Raw genomic sequence first — 17538 nt, 5'->3', positions numbered from 1 at the left:
CCCAGCCTCCAACATGCTCAAACATGAAAATATCTGAGCAAATGAGAAAATATCTGAGGGCTGAACATGAACCATGAGAACAAACAGCTGCTAGCAACTGGCCCAGAAAGCTCCTTTTGCAGCATGACAGACCTGCTCCTGGGCTCAAGGAGCTGGATTTGGAGAGAGGGAGGGTCAAAGTAAGCATGAAGAACCTTTGGCCTGTGGTCCACATCCAGGCCCCTGCTAAATTTCAGCCAGCCTACAGCAAGCCTGTGCATTCTGGGCTGGAAGCTCTGACCATTGATGCCTCTCACAGAAGCTGGCTTGCTCCATTACACAGGGAAGCCAGGGTGCCAGGATGGCCAGCTGCCCCTGTGACTCCCAAGTGCAGAGGCAATTAGGGAAGCTTTAGCCAGAGTCCGTGTGCACCTGCCACAACCAATGAGAACTGAGGGGGCAGTGCCTGCAGGTGGCGGGGGGGCAGCATACATAGCCCAGAGCCTCCTGACCACTTCATGGCAGCTTCTGCCCTAGCCTCACTGTGCCAGTGGATGGGAGTCGGCTGAGGTAAGTGACACATGGCTGGAGTCTGCACCCCCAAACTCGTCCACACCCCACCCTCTGCTCCCAAAACAGAGCCCCCGCCCACACCTTGAACCACTAATTTCTGGCCCCTAATTTCATTCCTGAGCCTCCATGTCCCCTCCACGGGGCTGCGTGTGGCCCACAACTGATTTTTTTCTGTAGATCAGCGGCCCCAAATAAAAAACAGCTCCCCAACCCTGGCCTAAAGAGCTGCCATTCCCAATTCCTTCCACAGTACAGCCACCAAAGCCATAGCATTTAAGCACTGTCATGTTCTAGGCAGCCAAAGCTCTACCACACACTCCCAGTCCCTGCCCCTAGCTTCCAACTTGCTAGTTAATAAAGAACATGTCTGTCATTTCACATTGCCTCCAGCTACACAGCATTGACTCTGCTGATAAACAGAACAGGGTGTGGAGACCGTTCAAGGGAAGAGGCATGCTGTCTGGGCTGTCAGCATCCAGAGCATGCTCTCCCACTGACAGTGCTGTGCACACCAGGGGCTAGGTTGATATAACTGTATCACTTATGAGTGGGAAAGATCCACGTCCCCGAACAACACAGGTCTATCCATGTACATCTGTGCTGTAGGCCTGGCTTAGACATGGGCCCTAAGTCAGGTAAGGTTTCACCAGCAGAAGCTGAATCTGTGGAAAGCCACCCTCCCTCCCCACCCCACCCTGACACTGGCTGCAAAACGGCAAAGCTGTTGCTAAGGTCCAGCCTAAGAAACATGAGCCCCTCATCTGTACTGGGGTTAACACAAAGCAACAGCCCACAGCCTCTTTCCACAATGCAACTAGCAGCGTACCTGCAATAGCTTTAATCTAGCTAGCAAGAGCAACAGAAGCAGCAGATCTGAGAGAGGCCAGAGACCTGGATAATTATTCGGGTGGCTAACCCACACTCCAGTTTGTACTGCTATTGTTATTCAAGCTACCTAGATCAAAGCTAGATCAGTCATGTCTGAACATGCTGCTGTCGCATCTCTGATTGCACTGTGGACATCCAAACTCACTTGATTTTTATTGTGAGTTTCATTTGATGTTTCAGTTTGTTATAGCAGTACAAAACCTTGTGTGTAGACGAGTTCTAAAGGCAGAACATAGGCAAGAGTGGGCCCACTATTAACTCAATACATTTGGCTGTGTTACAAATACAAAGTCTGAATGGTCTATTTTCTTTTCAAGTCAGGACACACAGGCCGTGTCTACACTAGCCCAAAACTCCGAAATGGCCATGCAAATGGCCATTTCAAAGTTTACTAATGAAGTGCTGAAATACACATTCAGCGCTTCATTAGCATGTGGGCAGCCGCAGCACTTCAAAATTGATGCGGCTCACTGCCGCATGGCTCGTCCAGACGGGGCTACTTTTCGAAAGGACCCCGGCTACTTCGAAGTCCCCTTATTCCCATCTGCTCATAGGAATAAGGGGACTTCAAAGTAGCCGGGGTCCTTTCAAAAAGGAGCCCCGTCTGGACGAGCCGCGTCAATTTCGAAGTGCCGCAGCTGCCCGCATGCTAACGAGGCGCTGAATCTGTATTTCAGCGCTTCATTTGCATGGCCATTTTGAAGTTTGAGGCTAGTGTAGACATAACCATGATGTTTAGCACTAATGGCCACAAATCAAAATCACGGCACAGCAAACAGGCCAGCATTACAGTCGAAGATGAAAGAGCATGACTCTTGATTAATATTAAGTAAGCTACACCTGCAGTGATGCTTCAAAAATAAAAGCCAGCATCTGATGCTTCAGTTTGGAGCTGTTAACACTGGGCTTTATGCTTTCCAAGAAAAGCAGTATTTGCTCTCCCTGGTTATGGTTATCATTGATGTCAGTGAGGCCAGGAGTTCACCATAACCAGGGAGAGCAAATACTGCTTTTCACTGGTGGGTTGCTTACCAGGAGAGATGGATAACACAAACAGTTCAATATGCAATACCACCTCACTCTTACACTGCATATTTTATTCATGGCTCTCAAAGCACCTTAGAGGTTGAATCTTTCTCCTCTGACACCCTCAAGGCCTGACCAGTGCTGGATGAGAAAATTTGCTGGATGATGGAAAGTCAGTATTTTCTAGCACCTTACCAACACGTCCACTGCTTACTGGGCTCTCAGAAGATGTTTAGGGGCAAACAACGGCTAAATAACAGCACAGAACACAGAGCCAGGATTGACAGCTGTAAACAAACATTACGGGACCACGGGAAATTTGGCCACACCCATGATTAGTGGTTGGCAAACTAAAGTCATGCCGGATTATGGATGTTGCCATACAAAGGAACATAAATCTCTCATCGCCATCATAAAATTAAGGGAACAGAGGCAGGGTAGGATGTAGCCAGGTCACCCAGCAGAAACTAAACCCAATTTGCCCAGCTCCTAGGCCAGTGCTCTACCCTCTGGGCTGTTCTTCCTCTCTATAACTGAACTTTCAGGCTTTGTGAGGCACACTATCATAAGCAAAATGGTTTTGTGGTTCTGCGGGCAAACACACCAAGGATGAAGCTAATATTGAACAATAACACCGGCCCTATCTGGGCTTAGATAGATCTGCCTTGAGGGAGATTTTGTTCGCCCTAAATAAATTAAAATATCAAACACCTGATTCAGCCGCTCATTATGGAAAACGATTTAAACAGCCATATCCGCACTGAGCCCAGAACATTCATTGTGATTTAATAGCTCTCAGGCTACTCCCATTGCAGCTGAATCAAGTCCTCGTTCACATCACAGGAAGAGAACCACAACCAGGTGCTCGGAAACAACATCTATTTCATCCAAGTCAATTTAGCTTCAGTTGTGAAACTCGAAAGCGACCTGAGGCAGGGAAGCATTCCCAACCCAGCCACTGTAAAGGGCTGCAAGAGACCAAGAAAAGAGGGTGGAGGATGGAGTGGGCTAGGCTGTCACTTTAGAATGGAGACACGTGGTATGCGTAAGGTGCGCCCAGTGGGGCAGAATACCATAACTATCCAGCGATGAAGCATGATTGCCTTGGCTGCTGCGACAGCTGGCCCATGCAGGGGAGGGAGCCACTCAAAGTCAAGAGGCAATGACTCTCCAGGCCTGCATCTAAGGACCAGCAGCACCCCTTCCTTTTCTGGCACTAGCTTCCTGTGGAGGGGGAAGGATGTGTGTGTGGGTGGGTGGTGAGGGACGAGGAGGAATCCTTGGCTCCTGGTCTTGGCAGCTGCTCCAATGAAGGAGCACAGAGTTGCTGGGGCAGCCAAGCTGCACCCTGGCTGCAGCCTTTGAGGCCACCTACCCACTAGTGCCCATACAGGGGGTTTGTTTGGAGGTGAACAGGAAGGGCCAGTCTTCCAGACAAGCCCTCTCTAGTTAGAGCACCCTGCCTTCAACAGCAAAATTACCCAGAGGATGTGGTGGGACCAAGCTGCACTAGCAGGGGGGTGTGTCTACCTCATGCACATTCTTCTGCTCCAGGAAAAGCAGCAACATTTGCATTCTAACCCCAGCTCTTTTGCAGATTCCTTTGCTAGCCTGTAGCATCACTGGGCCTCCTGGCCTCAATTTCCCTACGTGCAAACCAGAGACGGCAGTGGTTTCTTAATTAGCATCTGCCATGCCCTCTGAAGATGCAAAGCCTTATGTAAATGTTAGCGCTTGTATTACCACACCGGGCTAACATTTATTATTGATGCCCAGGTGTCGGTTATGCCTATGAATTCATTTCAATCCAACCCTACAGCATAGCACTGAGATAAGCTACACAAGCAAATGCTCTTTAACGTCATTGTTTGCCTTCATCTGCTTTGCTGTAACGTGGAGATTTCTAATTCCATTATTTACACCCAGCTGTCTTTACTTCTGCGGTGGGCAACAGAGGACGAGGCAAATTGAAGGACAGTGAAATCACCATCTACACCCTCCCTACTGAACAGGGAAATCTATTGCATGTCTGACCTGAGAATTTTCCACATTTGCAGTTGGTACCAGGTTCAATTATTCTGCATTCCACCCTCCTTTCTGTCATGGGCCCATGATATAGGATGCTATTTTAATTCTATACATTCGCACCCAGCCCCAAAAATAGCAGCTTGGCTATTGATGAGCTTTTTGAAATACAAACAGGTGTGCAGTACTTGGACTGCAGCCAGAGTTGCCCAAAATAAACATTCTTGTGGCAACATAGTACTTTGGCCAAAAGCACTTGGGAAAAGCAGTGCCATCAGCTAGGGCCATTTATAACAAGCCTGGGAAGAGGTGAAATACATCTCTTCAGAGCAGCACTCTTCCACCTATGTGGGGTTTATTATGATAAAGCAAGAGAGGCAGCCAGCCTTGAAAACGTCATTTAGCAAAGGGAGGTAAGAAAACAGAGGGGATTGATGAAGGCGTAGTGGAGCTTTTGTTAGGTTCCTGATGGCATTTCATTCTCCCTGGGTCTTAATGGTTGGGGGTTTCTTTTTAATTATTTCCCCCTCCTCCACCAGCTAAGTTGTGTTTATTATTTATTGCTACAAATGGGGCTGTAAATTCAGATTCAGATGTACATTCAGCTGTAAATGCACACAGAGGCTTGAAAAGGATTTTAATTATGGTGATAGCATCACTAATTGTTGACATGTAAATCTATATATAAAGTAAATGGTATTTCAGGAATGGGCTGGGTAGAACTTGGTGGGACCAGTCAAAGCCAGCCAAAGCACAGAGTTAATGGGTCATGCAGGGATTCAGAAAAACAACAGGAAGGAAGGCTGGCCATTTGCCCACCAAGATGGGCAGGTCTAGGCACCATGGTGAGATGGGGCGACCTCTCTTCTGCACATCAAGATGGGTATTTCATGCCGGGTGATAGACAGCCCTTATTCCTGCCCTGTCTGGGAAAAGGCAAGTCCTCAAATACAAGGAATCACAAAAATACAAGGAATCACAAAAAAAAAAAAGTCACGGGCACTTTCTCATGCTCCTCTACTAACATCATATATGCCATCATGTGCCAACAATGCTCAGATGCTTTGTGTATTGGACAGACTTCTAACTCCCTTAGACAAAGGGTTAATGGGCACAAAACAGACATCAAAACACTCCAGATCCACAAACCAGTTAGTCAACATTTTAATGGAAAGGGGAATTCTATTAATGACCTAAAGGTATGTGTGTTACTGAAAAAGAACTTTTGCATCGTTCTTCAAAGGGAAGCAGCCGAGCTGGCTTTTATATTCAAATTCGGCACATTAACACATGGTTTAAACCGGGACAGGAACTTTCTGAGTCACTATAAGGGCTTGTCTGCATACTTGGCTCAATCTAATTCTTGACCTTCCCCCTCACCCCTCCACTCTCTGATTTGCTCACCTTGATTATCTTTTTCTGGATTTGTCCTCCTTGCTTACTGTTTTTGGTTCTCTGTGCCTTAAATATTGAGTCTGTTCTGGTCTGGCTATGGTCTGAAGAAGTGGGTCTGTCCCACGAAAGCTCACCTAATAAACTATTTTGTTAGTCTTTAAAGTGCTACTTGACTGCTTTTTGTTTTGATAGTGTATAGACTAGCACAGATTCCTCTCTGTTACTAAGGAATCACAAGGGGAAGATTTTCATTTTCACACCAAACTTTCTTCCAGCAATGAAGTCACTCTGGTGTAGGAGCTCCGATTTCTGGGAACCGCTCCCACTGCACAAATGCCCTGATTAAAATCCCCGAGACCTGGGCCTTATTCCATTGACAGCTGTCTGAACAAGTCTCATTTGTTCCTCTGCCAATCCACCAACTGCGTGCTACCCCAGCTTCACTGAGTGTGGCTCACTGCTTTACCAAGCTCAGTCAGGGTAGCAATCGGTCTCATTACAATCCCCTTGCTGACACCAGACATCCCCTGTCATGCCCAGCAAAAGGAGCTAGCTAGCTAACAGGCTCCTTTGGGGAGAAGGATTTGCTAGACTGGATCAGTCTATGGCTGTCTCATCAAATTTCCTCTCTGAGGCACTTTATGCATCTGACAAAGTGGGTATCTGCCACAAAAACTTATGCTCCAAATATCTGTTTGTTTATAAGGTGCCCCAGCACTTCTCATTGTTTCTGGGGATACAGACCAACACAGCTACACCTCTGATATTGAGTTAGATGCAATTCCAGCTAATGCACCTGGCCAGTTCTGTGATGCTGCTCATAGTGCAGGGGTGGAAGGTACAACATGCTTCCAGATCCCCACAGCAATGAGTGTGGCCTCTGGAACATGAGCCTTTATCTGCACCTGCATTGAAACAGAGGGTACTGTGGGCCATCCACATCACCTGGGTCCCACTTTAAACCCATCTGTAGCCTTTTGGATGCATCTGTTAGGAAAACTTGTACAGAAAGAACAGTGCCTTCTTTACATGTAATAAGCTACAGCAACAGACACCGGGGGGCGGGGGGCAGAGGCACAGCTGGGCTGCCTGTGTGACACACAGAACAGTTGCAGCTTCACGCAGATTAGCTCAACTGCATTTCACAGCAAGGGACCCAAACCGTCTCCTGATACTGCAGGGTGGGAATTGGGATGTCACAGCTGATGTTTTATCACGAGCTGCAGCCAGGCGCCATTTAGTTTGCCTGCCCGTGTTACTGCTCAGTACTGCAGCACTTCCATTCACAGGTGGGTGCAAATGGGTGTGCGCAGAAACTACACATGACACTTAGTGCATTAAGTGCTGCGGAACAAGGCGTTTTGCTTCTGGGTGGCTGGGGCACCAGCCGCAGGCAGAATCCACTAATGACCAAAACTCTCCAGAAACATGACACTGTGCCAGAGCAACTTGTTTCTTTTTACATTTCAAAGCAGCCTGCCCAGCAGAGGCTTCAGGGAAGCAGAGTGATGAGGACTCTAAATGACTATCTGAGATTTCCAAAGGGGCCTAAGGGATTTGGGCATTTGCTTTGTTATTTGGGTCTTATTTTTGGCCCAGGCCCACTGGGGAATTAACAGCCATCAATAGCAGTGCAGAGACCATCTCCCCTGCATTGAGAATGGCACCAGTGGAGGTCAGGATGGAGGGAGACAAGGAGCCACAGCAGAACTACACTGCCTCCATTGTGCAGCAGGAGACTGCTCCTTAGGCCGAATCATCAGCGTCAGAGAGAGAATAAACCATTTTTTGCTTCTCCACTCCAGCACCAACCCAGCTGGTCTTTTTCAGATAGAACAGGGACATTTTCCAGACAGCCAGTGGAGCCGCTCAGGCTTCTTAGTATGGGTGATTTGATTTGAGGTAAATTGTCCTCTGAGCGTGATTCCAGTAACTCCCAGTGTGTTGTGACCCAGCAATTCAGTGGCAGGGACAAGAAGAGAACCAGGGTCACTGACTCCCCGTCCTTCCCAGATGTGCTCATCCAAAGGGTCCTCCATGCCCACCATTTCTGCAAGGGCACTCCAATGACAGCTGCTCGTTCAAAGCCAGGTGCACAGCAGTAGCACTTGGTGAGGAAAACGATCACAGAGGCACACAAACCCTGGCACCTCTTCTGGTCTGGCTGAGTGCAGAGCTGCAGAGCCATACGGACACCACTGCCCTGAGCAAGCAGTGCTGCACCACTGCCGAAATACTGTGCCCACTCCAGCACCATGGGAGGCATCTTCCTCTGTGTTCCAATGACACGCCTGGGACCAGGTGACGGCTGACAGGATTTGCTTGTGCTGTGCCACAGGTAAAGTGAAGACAAGTGCCCAGGAAGGTAGCACTGGCTTTCTGGATGGGTAATTTGGACACGCTCAGGGAAGCAGCAGAAAGCAAAGGTGCCCTTTCTGATAACTTCCCAGTCCCAACTGCCCAATTACAGCAAAAAGCCTTCTATGGCACCCCCCTCCGAGCAGCACGCCGCACTTGTAGAGCCAGTTGGCACCCAAAGGTGGCTGAGACATACCAGATACCGATATAGGTCTAGATGCCAGCATCCCCCTCTCACTCATCAGCACAACCCAACCTGGTTAAGAACGTCGTAAACACTGTGCAAACAGCCAGAGCTGTGACTCAGAAAAATCACTGGCCGACAACCGCATGCTGATGAGGTGCTTCAAATCGTCCAGCCTAACATGTGGGGTGAACCTGCTGGGGGCATGTGTCTCAATGCCACAGAGGGGTGTAACACTGACAGGTCACCCACCCTTGGGCTTGCTCACCCGGTTTGAGCACAGGAGTGGAAGCCAGGAGCTTTGATTACAGTTCTGAGACCAACTCTCCAGAGCCTTCGGCAAGTCACCTCAGTCCCAATGCATCTGCTTCAAGTTAAACCATGTGTTTAAGCCCTGCTGATTCAGTGAGATGAGCACATACTTAAGTGGTTGCTGATGCTGCCTTAAGATCTTTGCCTGTTCCTAACTTGTCAAATAGAGATCTACAGTTCCCTATCAGACAGGGGGATTATAGAGATTCACCACTGTTTGCAAAGAGCTACTGTAGCTCTTAGCTCTGTGATATCACAGCCCGAGCCAGCTTCTATGACTGGCTCCTTTATGGCACACACTGGGCACAACCCCAGAACTGCCAACTGCAGGAGCCACCCAGGCAGGGTGCCATTCCCCCTGATAAAGCAGTGAGGAAGGATTTGTTTCTGCACCTTAAATTTCTCCCTGATTCCTTTGCTTTTTGAGGTGTGGGAGAAATCTAACAAAAAAAGGGCTGATGGCCCGAGGCACATCAGCATGGGCAGAGGAATCATATAACACATACAGCATCACCAGCTCTTACATAGCACTTTTCATCAGAAGATCTTGAAAGTGCTTTACAAAGGTCAGTATCATCATTCCCATTTTACAGATGAGGAAACTGAGGCATAGAACAGCAATGTGATTCACCTGAGATCACCCACCAGCAGCACTGCGATTAGAGCCCAGAGTGAGAGTCGCCCTCTGGTGCTATTTGCTGTGTCGCTCTCTGTTCCAGATAGAAAAGAAACCAGAGATGGAATTTGGGAAGGGGAGGAGATAAGGTTATTTTCCTACTCATCTAAGAAGATAGGTCCCATCAGTTTTCATTAGAAAAACACTTTGGTTGGAACTGTGGTTTCAACTGTTGAGAAAGCTCTAAAGGTTATCACCACCCGGCATGCTGGGTGCACATAACACTTCTTTCTGGACATTTTAATGTTCTTTTCTGTCTAGTGATCACAGCTTTTATTATTTTTATAGAAAGAATTGAAAAAAGGTAATTAAGCGAAGATGGGAAAAGATAATTCATATACAACAAAAGAGAGAACATACAGCCAGAGGCCGGTATCAGTTGAGCTCCTGCATCCAGCTCTCTGTAGAGTATAAAGCATGTCTGGACTTAGTTACAAACCTGGACTTCAGTCTTGGGTACAGAACATGTGGATGACTCGCTAGTTTAACTCCCTGGAGATCACCAGAGGCTTATCACCCAGCATGGCCTTTCTGGTGTGAGTCCAGAATTATACACACAAGCAGCTTTGGTACAGAGCAGGACAAGACCCAATTGAGGATCAAATCAAGAGAAGGAGGTGGAGATGGCTAGCCACACGCTCAGAAAACCATCCTCCAGAACAGTCTGTCAAGCTCTCGCCTGGAACCCACAAGGAAAACACAAAAGAAGACGACCTCAGACAACACGGAGAAGGTCTACTGAGATTGAAGGTCAGCAACTGGGGTACTCCTGGAGCTGCTAGAAGTTTTGTCCCAAGACAGAGTGAAGAGGAGAAGACTTGTACATCACCTTTGTTCCACACAGAGTACAAGGGTTATATAGTAGTAGTAGTAATGTTCCCACTAACCATGGCAAGTAAAGATGTGCACCACCAATAGAAACACAAGCTCCTGGCTGTGGATGCTCTGCTAATCAGCTGGGCAGCATTTGCATCTCTCCTGGGTGGCCTTCCAAGCGCTCAGCTTACAGGGAACACTGCACACAGGGTGTCTTCAGCCTCTGAGCTAAAGCTTATTTCCCTAGTATAATCCTAGCCTCAGTGGTAGACTGCCTTAGCATCACAAGCCGAGACCCACACTCCCTTCCCCTCAGAGGCACAGTACAGGAGTTTCTGGCACCTTGCATGTATTTCTTTCCAGGCACCATTCTCCATTGCAGGTCTTTACCTCTCTTTGTTCACTGCAGATTTTGCACAGCCACAGAGGTCGTTTCTGGGTCCCAAGAGTTTCAATTCCACATTTGGTGCAGACCTTCTGAAAAGAAAAAGAGAAAGAGCAGGACACATGGCACCGTCAATAGCTTCCTCACAGACTCCTCACAATGCCACTTTGAAGGGTCTGTGCCATACCATGTTCTCCGTCCCCCCCCCAGCTTTAAGTTCTGCAAAAACAATTGTTTTTGATTCTCCTCTCATTTATACCAGTTTTACTGCAGATACCAGTGGAGCCCCTCCAAAGCTAGTGAGAAGAGAGACTGCCTCACTTCCTCCAGGCATGTTACATCTGAGTCATAGCAGGGTCAGAGGAGAATCAGGAGTAACATTTAAAACAAAATATTTCCCAGATTGTTGGTTGCTTTTAAAATGATCCCCAAATGAAGTATTCACTTACTGCAAATGCTAAGACTCAAACATAGCAGCGCTGAAACTGACCAGAAAAAGCAACTGAAATGATCTTATTTTCACTGTAATACAAAAAGGTTAAATAGAAAAAAAATGAAAGTTTTAAAATTCAAAAAAAATCAGCTCAAAGAAGCCCACTTGACCTATGTGATTTTTTTTTTTTTAAATCTGACAGTGTTCCTATCAGGAAGTGGTTGGGCAGTTACTGACTCTCTGCTAACCTGGAAGAGGAGCAGACTACATGCACAGGTGTATTCATTGCAGAGCACATCTAAATAGCATTTTATGAAACCTGTTTCTGTATAAGGGAACTTCTGTTTCTTCACTGGCATAACAAGCCATTTATAGATTGAACCATCTAATATTCTAAAACTAGGGCCTTACCGAACTCACAGTCCATTTGGTCAATTTCATGATAAGAGTCTTAAAACCAGTAAATTTCATTATTTGAGCTCTTTAAATCAGAAATGCCGTGGTATTGTAATCAAAGGAGTCCTGAGCCAAAAGAGTTGCTACCTTCTGAGCTGGGCAGCTGGAGAACAGCAGTTGCTGGCCAGGATCCCAGCTCTACAGGCATAGACGCCACCAGCAGCAGTGCAACAGTAAATATGGCATGGTACAGTATGGCCACCATTACTTCTGCACTGGTGCCTACAGTGCTGGGCTCTCAGTCAACAGCTGCCACTCTCCAGCCACCCAACTTGGAAGACAACAGTGCAGAAGTCAGGGTGGCAAGGTAGGGTATTGCCACCCTTATCTCTGTGCGGCTGTCGGAGGGGTGCTGCCTTCAGAGCTCTCTGCCTGCTCAGCTCTGAAGGCAGTGTAGAAGTAAGGGTGATAATACTATGATCCTGCTAGTATAACCTTGTGATCCCCTTGCAGCTCCCATTTGGGTCAGGAACTCCAATTTGACAAAACACTGGTCTCACCCTAAAATCTGCATTGCATAGGGTAAAAGCACACAAAAGACCAGAGTCCATGGTCCTTGATGCATTTTTCATGGCCATGAACTCAGCAGGGCCCTATCTATAACAAAGCTGATGCATATCAGTCTTGGACTACAGCCTGAATGATGAATGGGATGCAGTCTTTGAGCTTCTTTGGACATCACACCGAAAGTCACTCCCGCCAAGAGCCTAGGAGAGTGAAATCCTGTTTATATCAATGAGGAAAGACAGCCTTTGATTGGGGATTTACATATTTCTCTGCTCTGGCCCACTGGGCTCAGCCCCAGGGATGAGGACTCAGCCTCCAAGTCCCAGCCAATTCTTGGCCTTTCTGCTGAGGATGAGCTAATGGGATGACCCATGCTACTTCTGTAGGTTGTTTTGACCGACACCTGTTCCACTGGCCCATCTGGCACGAGCCTAAAGATGGACTATTTTGGGCAGCATAGTCTGGAAGCTGTGTGCCTGAGTTTTAACCCCAGCTCTGCCACCAACTCACTGAAAAGTCACTACCAAGACCCAATCCCTCTGAGTCTCTAAATCCCATGTGGAGAGTGCTCTGGTTTCCAACTCCATGATCTACACCAAAGAAGTAAATAATAAGCCAAGAGGCTCACCCAGAGCCTTGCAGTACAAACAGGTGAGGGGATCACTGACAATTCTGTTTTTACCTTCATGCCAGGACTCCAAACTCAATCCTAGCTAGTCTGGGATAGGGCATCTCTAACACTGCAAAGAGCAGGGCCTAACCACTGTCCTCGCTGAGCCTCCCGGTGATACGGCTCATACCCATTAGGCTGGAGGTAGCTCTACCAGCATCCCTCCAGCAGCATCACCCAACCAGCATGCAAATGCAGCCACTTGCAGGCAGAGTCAGCTGAGGACAAATGAGCCCCAAGAGAGAAAACTTTGCTCCACGGTTATAGAACACAGTACCAGAGTGGCCCGCAATGGAGGGAACAGCCCTGCAGGCTGTGCTCTGCCTGGTCAGCCACTTGATATTTGGGGGGCTTTTAGGGGAGGCTTTGGATACTAAACAATTGCACAGAGATGCTGTTCTTCATTTCTTCCCAGTTCTCATCCCTCCCACCTGCTGTGAAATAACAGTATCTGGCTGTCCTCATTCAGACTGGGGCTGTCAGGACTTGATGCCTTGCCACACAAAGTGACAGGAACAGTAGATTCAGGCAGCAGAGTGTGCAGTCATTACCTGTTGCCAATTTCATTGCACCCTGACTTCTCTTGCTCTCTGAAGAATGACTAGCAGGAAACTCAGCCTTTAACACCTTGTCACGTTTGAAATGCAACACAGCATAATGCATTCAAACACTCCCCCTAGTGGAGATTTGCAAAACTTTTATTCCAAGCCACCTATTTTAATAATTCACTGTTCATCATGCAGGCTTCGCAGTTTCTTTAAATTTTATTTTATTTTTATTCTTCTCAGACTTGCTGAAGAAAGCATCCCATAAATACGTGGATTTGCAGACACCTAAAACACCACTGTGTCGCTCATTAGCTGAAATGGTAGTCTCATTCTTCACCTATTTATTAAGTTCATATTTATGATACATTTACAATAGTCATTCCTGACAGATCCTTAGTATGCAGAATATCAGACTGTCTACAATTGCTGCATGTACACTCTGCATTTAAATGCTATGCTGATTTCATGCTTGCCATGTTGTATTTATTTCTAACTAATAAAAACTCTTTTTAGTATTGAAAAGGAAAAAATAATTTTACTACCAAATTCTAAACTAGAAGGTAGGCCCCAGAAAATCCACAGGATTCAAAGGGCTTGAAAGCTCTATATTTTACAGAAGCAACTCACTTGAGATGTAGTCATTGTTCTGTTTCATATGTATTGCATTGCACTCACTACAAAAAATCCTGTTATTAAATGAAATGGGGAGGCTGTTGCTATTCCAACAAGATGACAGCATTAACAAGAAAATTATGAACTTCAGAAATCCATAATCCCCTGACAAGTCCTTGCTTATTGCACAAAAACACAGAACGCATGACCGAGCTCCCCTCTTGGTGGGCAGGAGGGAGCATGAAGTTACATTGAACTCTACCTCTGGAAGCTAGAAGTCTGTAGTATGCCCTTCCTCTTCACTACCCACCCACATCACACTACTGAAAGAGTGAAAAGAACCAACGCACAGTCAAACAAGTAGCACCCAAAGTCTCAGATGTTCACACAGCAGGGGGTTCCTATTCCACTATAACAGCTGTGAAATTCACCAGATGGCAGGGTTCTTCCCTGAATTGAAGCTCATCTTTTCTGATATATGCCCAACGAATTGCTTGTGAAAGGGGAATTGTCTGAAAAACAAACAAACAAAAAAAAAACCAAAACAAAACCAACCACTTTCCCCTTGGACAGGGGCTACCATGAAAGGAACTCAAGATGCATTAGGGTTCTCAACAAACCAATGTGTCCCGCAGAATGGGTAAAATTATCCTGATTTCAGAGAAGGTGAAACTGAGGGGCAATTCATGCCACCCTCTGCCCCATTTTCAGCACGAGACTCACTGGAAGGGGAACCAGAAACTGCCTCAGTGAGTGGACGTTTCCCTCTAGTTCTAGCCTAGCTGGCTGTAGATGTGCTGGAAGCAGGATTTCCAGGGAAAAGTAAGGGCAGCAGGGCATATCCTGCTATTCTCTTTGCTTGAAAAGAAGGAAATAAATCACTGTCTCCTACACACTGGCCCTCACTTCCCTACAATGACTGAACTCGTTGAAGGATTTGTGCTCAGGCTACCCAAGCGACCTTTGACTTCTGCTCCACCAAGGACAGTTGCCGAGACCACCCAGGTTTGCCCATCTCTCTATGCCCAGGATGGGGTCCATGCAGACCAGGTCTTCTCAGCTCTGGGTCCTCCTCCACAAGGCAGATGTTTCCTTTGTTACCTCTTCTAGAGGGATTCTCTCCTTCCTTCTGCATGGGGTCCCTGAAAGGAGGACTGCTTTGAAATAAGGGGCCTGACGGTTCAAGCATTTCCACCTACCCACTCCAGCTGTGACCAGTTGGGAATCTGTCTATGTATACCTTCTGAATTCCAGTTGGATCTTAACAACTCTCCAGATCTCTCCTTATGACATAGGACTCTTTACCGAGTCCCCGTTTCATACTCCTGGTGCTAAGGAGACAGGGCAGGGGCCACCAGGTTGGGTGAGTGGACTGTTAAGAATCACCGACATTTGGACTAGATCTAACAGGGCAATATAATGGGTAGGCTAAAGACAATGGTCAAAACAAGAACAGTAGTTCTGGCCAGCTGGGCTGGGAACAAAGCCACCACTTGCCTAGCAGGGGATTTTGTTGAAGGGGGAGCATTTCGAAGAGAAGCCCTGCGCAGGAGAGAGATGCTGGACCCCCTTTAGGGCTCTGATCGAATCCCAAAAGATTATCAGGAGAGCTGAGGAAGGCGAGGCAGGGAAGGGCATGCAGGTGTGACTTGGTAGATCATGTGCTGGCTAAAGAAAAGAGTAACTGGGCTGGAAGCCTTTGTAAATCCTGTGTGTTCTGTGCTCCAATTTTCACTTATCCCTGGAGAAAGCAACAATAACTCAGGATGACCACAAGGCTGGAGCTCTGCAACAGGATGATCTTAAGTTACTGGGGTGTCTTAGGGGGCTATGCTGGTCCTGGGCCTGCAGGTCTCTGAGGTCCCACCTCCATAAAGGGGTAACAGTCCATGTCCAGAAGGACCAGAGACAGTTCTGGATCCTCCCTAGATCAACCGAAGACCAAAGGCACCCAACTCACGAGTGGATCCCAAACACAGCAACCCAGTGAGAGTCTAGCTGGGACACAGGCACATTACAACAGTCCCAAATCCACAGCTGCACCCTTGATTTGTCCAGCATGGCAGAGCGCAGCTATTGCCTCACGAGTTCTGCCACTGCCACCAAAGTGAACAGGAAGAGGGCACCGGGGATTCCATCAGTGACATGCAGTAAACATGCACTGACCTTCATGAATAGCAGCTCTGAGCCACTTGCTCCCACAGGGCCCAAGAGTAGCAGATGCCCACACACAGGGCCATCTCCCCTGTGATCAGAGCAGCTAACTTAATTGGGGTCCCCACATGCACTTCTCTATCTTTACAAGAGAGAACTGATGGATGGGTTGCATGCTGTTGGCTCCAAGTGGCCACCTCCTTTGTGAAGAGGAAGGGAACTAGGAGGTCCGTGAGTACCGCCAATATGGACAGCTCCCTGCAGCCCCCTGCACAGTCCTCCCTTCCTGAAGGCTGAGCTGGGCCCTGAACAAGCCTCGCACCTATGCTCACACTTCCCTGAGGCAGACTGTGGAAAAGGGAAATTTCTCCCAGGGCAGGATGGGTTTCAAATGCATGAAAAAAGCAATGTCCCAACAGAGGCTCTCAGAGGAACTGGTGGTTGCCTTGGAGACTGCAGCTCTCCAGCTTAACCTCTTTGTTGCTGGAGTCTGGACAAGCAGTGATGTCCCATCAACACACTGCATTGCAGCAAAAACCCTGCACACTGAAACCTGCCATCTAATTCAAACACAAGAGAAGCCTGCAGCAAGGTTTAACCATGCTCTAGTCAGGGGGACAGCTCAAAGTGCAGTCCCAAAAGAGCAGATTTGCACATTCACACCACTAACGTAGATGAACCAAGTGCTTTGCCGTTACAGGGTAGAGTTCAGACAAGCTCTCAATAATGAGACGCATAGAGCTTGCTGTGAGAACTCCCACCTGACTATACTTGCGTCCCCCTTCCCTGCTGTGCAAGCCCATTGTTTGCCAGACGGATAGCTTCCACCCCAGAGGTAGCTTCAATTCACTGGGGGTCTAGATACAGATCTTGGGAGGACAGAGATTTAATGCGATATTAGGGACTGGACGGGGACCAGATGTTTTGCTATGTTTAGCAGGAAGTGTACCGCAGTTAAACACTGTCCAGCCAGTACACAAGAGCAACCGAAGATGGATTACCTCGAGTATTTAAACAAAAATGAGCTGCAGAGCAAGCACACCTTTTTGCAGTCCCGACAGAAGACTGATGTAGTCCCCAGCAGTCCCAGAAGCTCACCACAAAGTAAGCACTGAGACTGCCCGTTCCCCATCACATTCTTCCTCATGTTCTCCAGCCGCTCCACCAGGCGCCTGCAAGGGAAGAGAAATGAGAGAGACTCCTTTGGAGCTACTTCAGTGAAGCAGGCTCTCCAGGGAGGAGCATAGTGGTTAGATCAGGACAGCTGGGTTCTGTTCCTGGCCTACTACTGCCTCTAAGACAGGGGATTGGACTCTGGGACCTCTCAAGGTCCCTTCCAGTTCTATGAGATACGTATATCTCTTCATGCAGCCTTGAGACTAACGCAGTTTACCTGTCTACAAAATGCGAATAACAAAGCCCAGCTCACACAACCCAATCTGCCTGGGAACAGCCATAGTGCATCCCTGGCTTGGGTAGTGAGTGCAGAGCAGAGAAGTTATGTTCACAGTGCATGCAGGGGCTGTTTCAGCATTCTAACG

General features: G+C 47.6%; 1 protein-coding gene across 4 annotated transcripts in view; it reads right to left on the bottom strand.

The window, feature by feature from the left end:
- Positions 1–17538, bottom strand: part of RPH3AL (rabphilin 3A like (without C2 domains)) — an 80101-nt gene that overhangs the window by 33633 nt on the left and 28930 nt on the right. For 3 of the 4 annotated variants that reach the window (XM_075013837.1, XM_075013835.1, XM_075013836.1), the window contains exons 4-5: positions 17040–17169; positions 10623–10709 (exon numbers count right to left, since the gene is read on the bottom strand). In XM_075013837.1, coding sequence (XP_074869938.1) covers positions 10623–10709; positions 17040–17169 — 217 coding nt within the window. The remainder of the gene's footprint in view (positions 1–10622; positions 10710–17039; positions 17170–17538) is intronic. The other variant, XM_075013838.1, reaches the window with a different exon arrangement.

The sequence above is a fragment of the Carettochelys insculpta genome, chromosome 19 (genome assembly GCF_033958435.1).
Source record: "Carettochelys insculpta isolate YL-2023 chromosome 19, ASM3395843v1, whole genome shotgun sequence".
Lineage (NCBI taxonomy): Eukaryota > Metazoa > Chordata > Testudines > Carettochelyidae > Carettochelys > Carettochelys insculpta.
The sequence above is the reverse complement of the archived record's forward strand: the minus strand, read 5'-3'. Positions and strand labels throughout refer to the sequence as shown.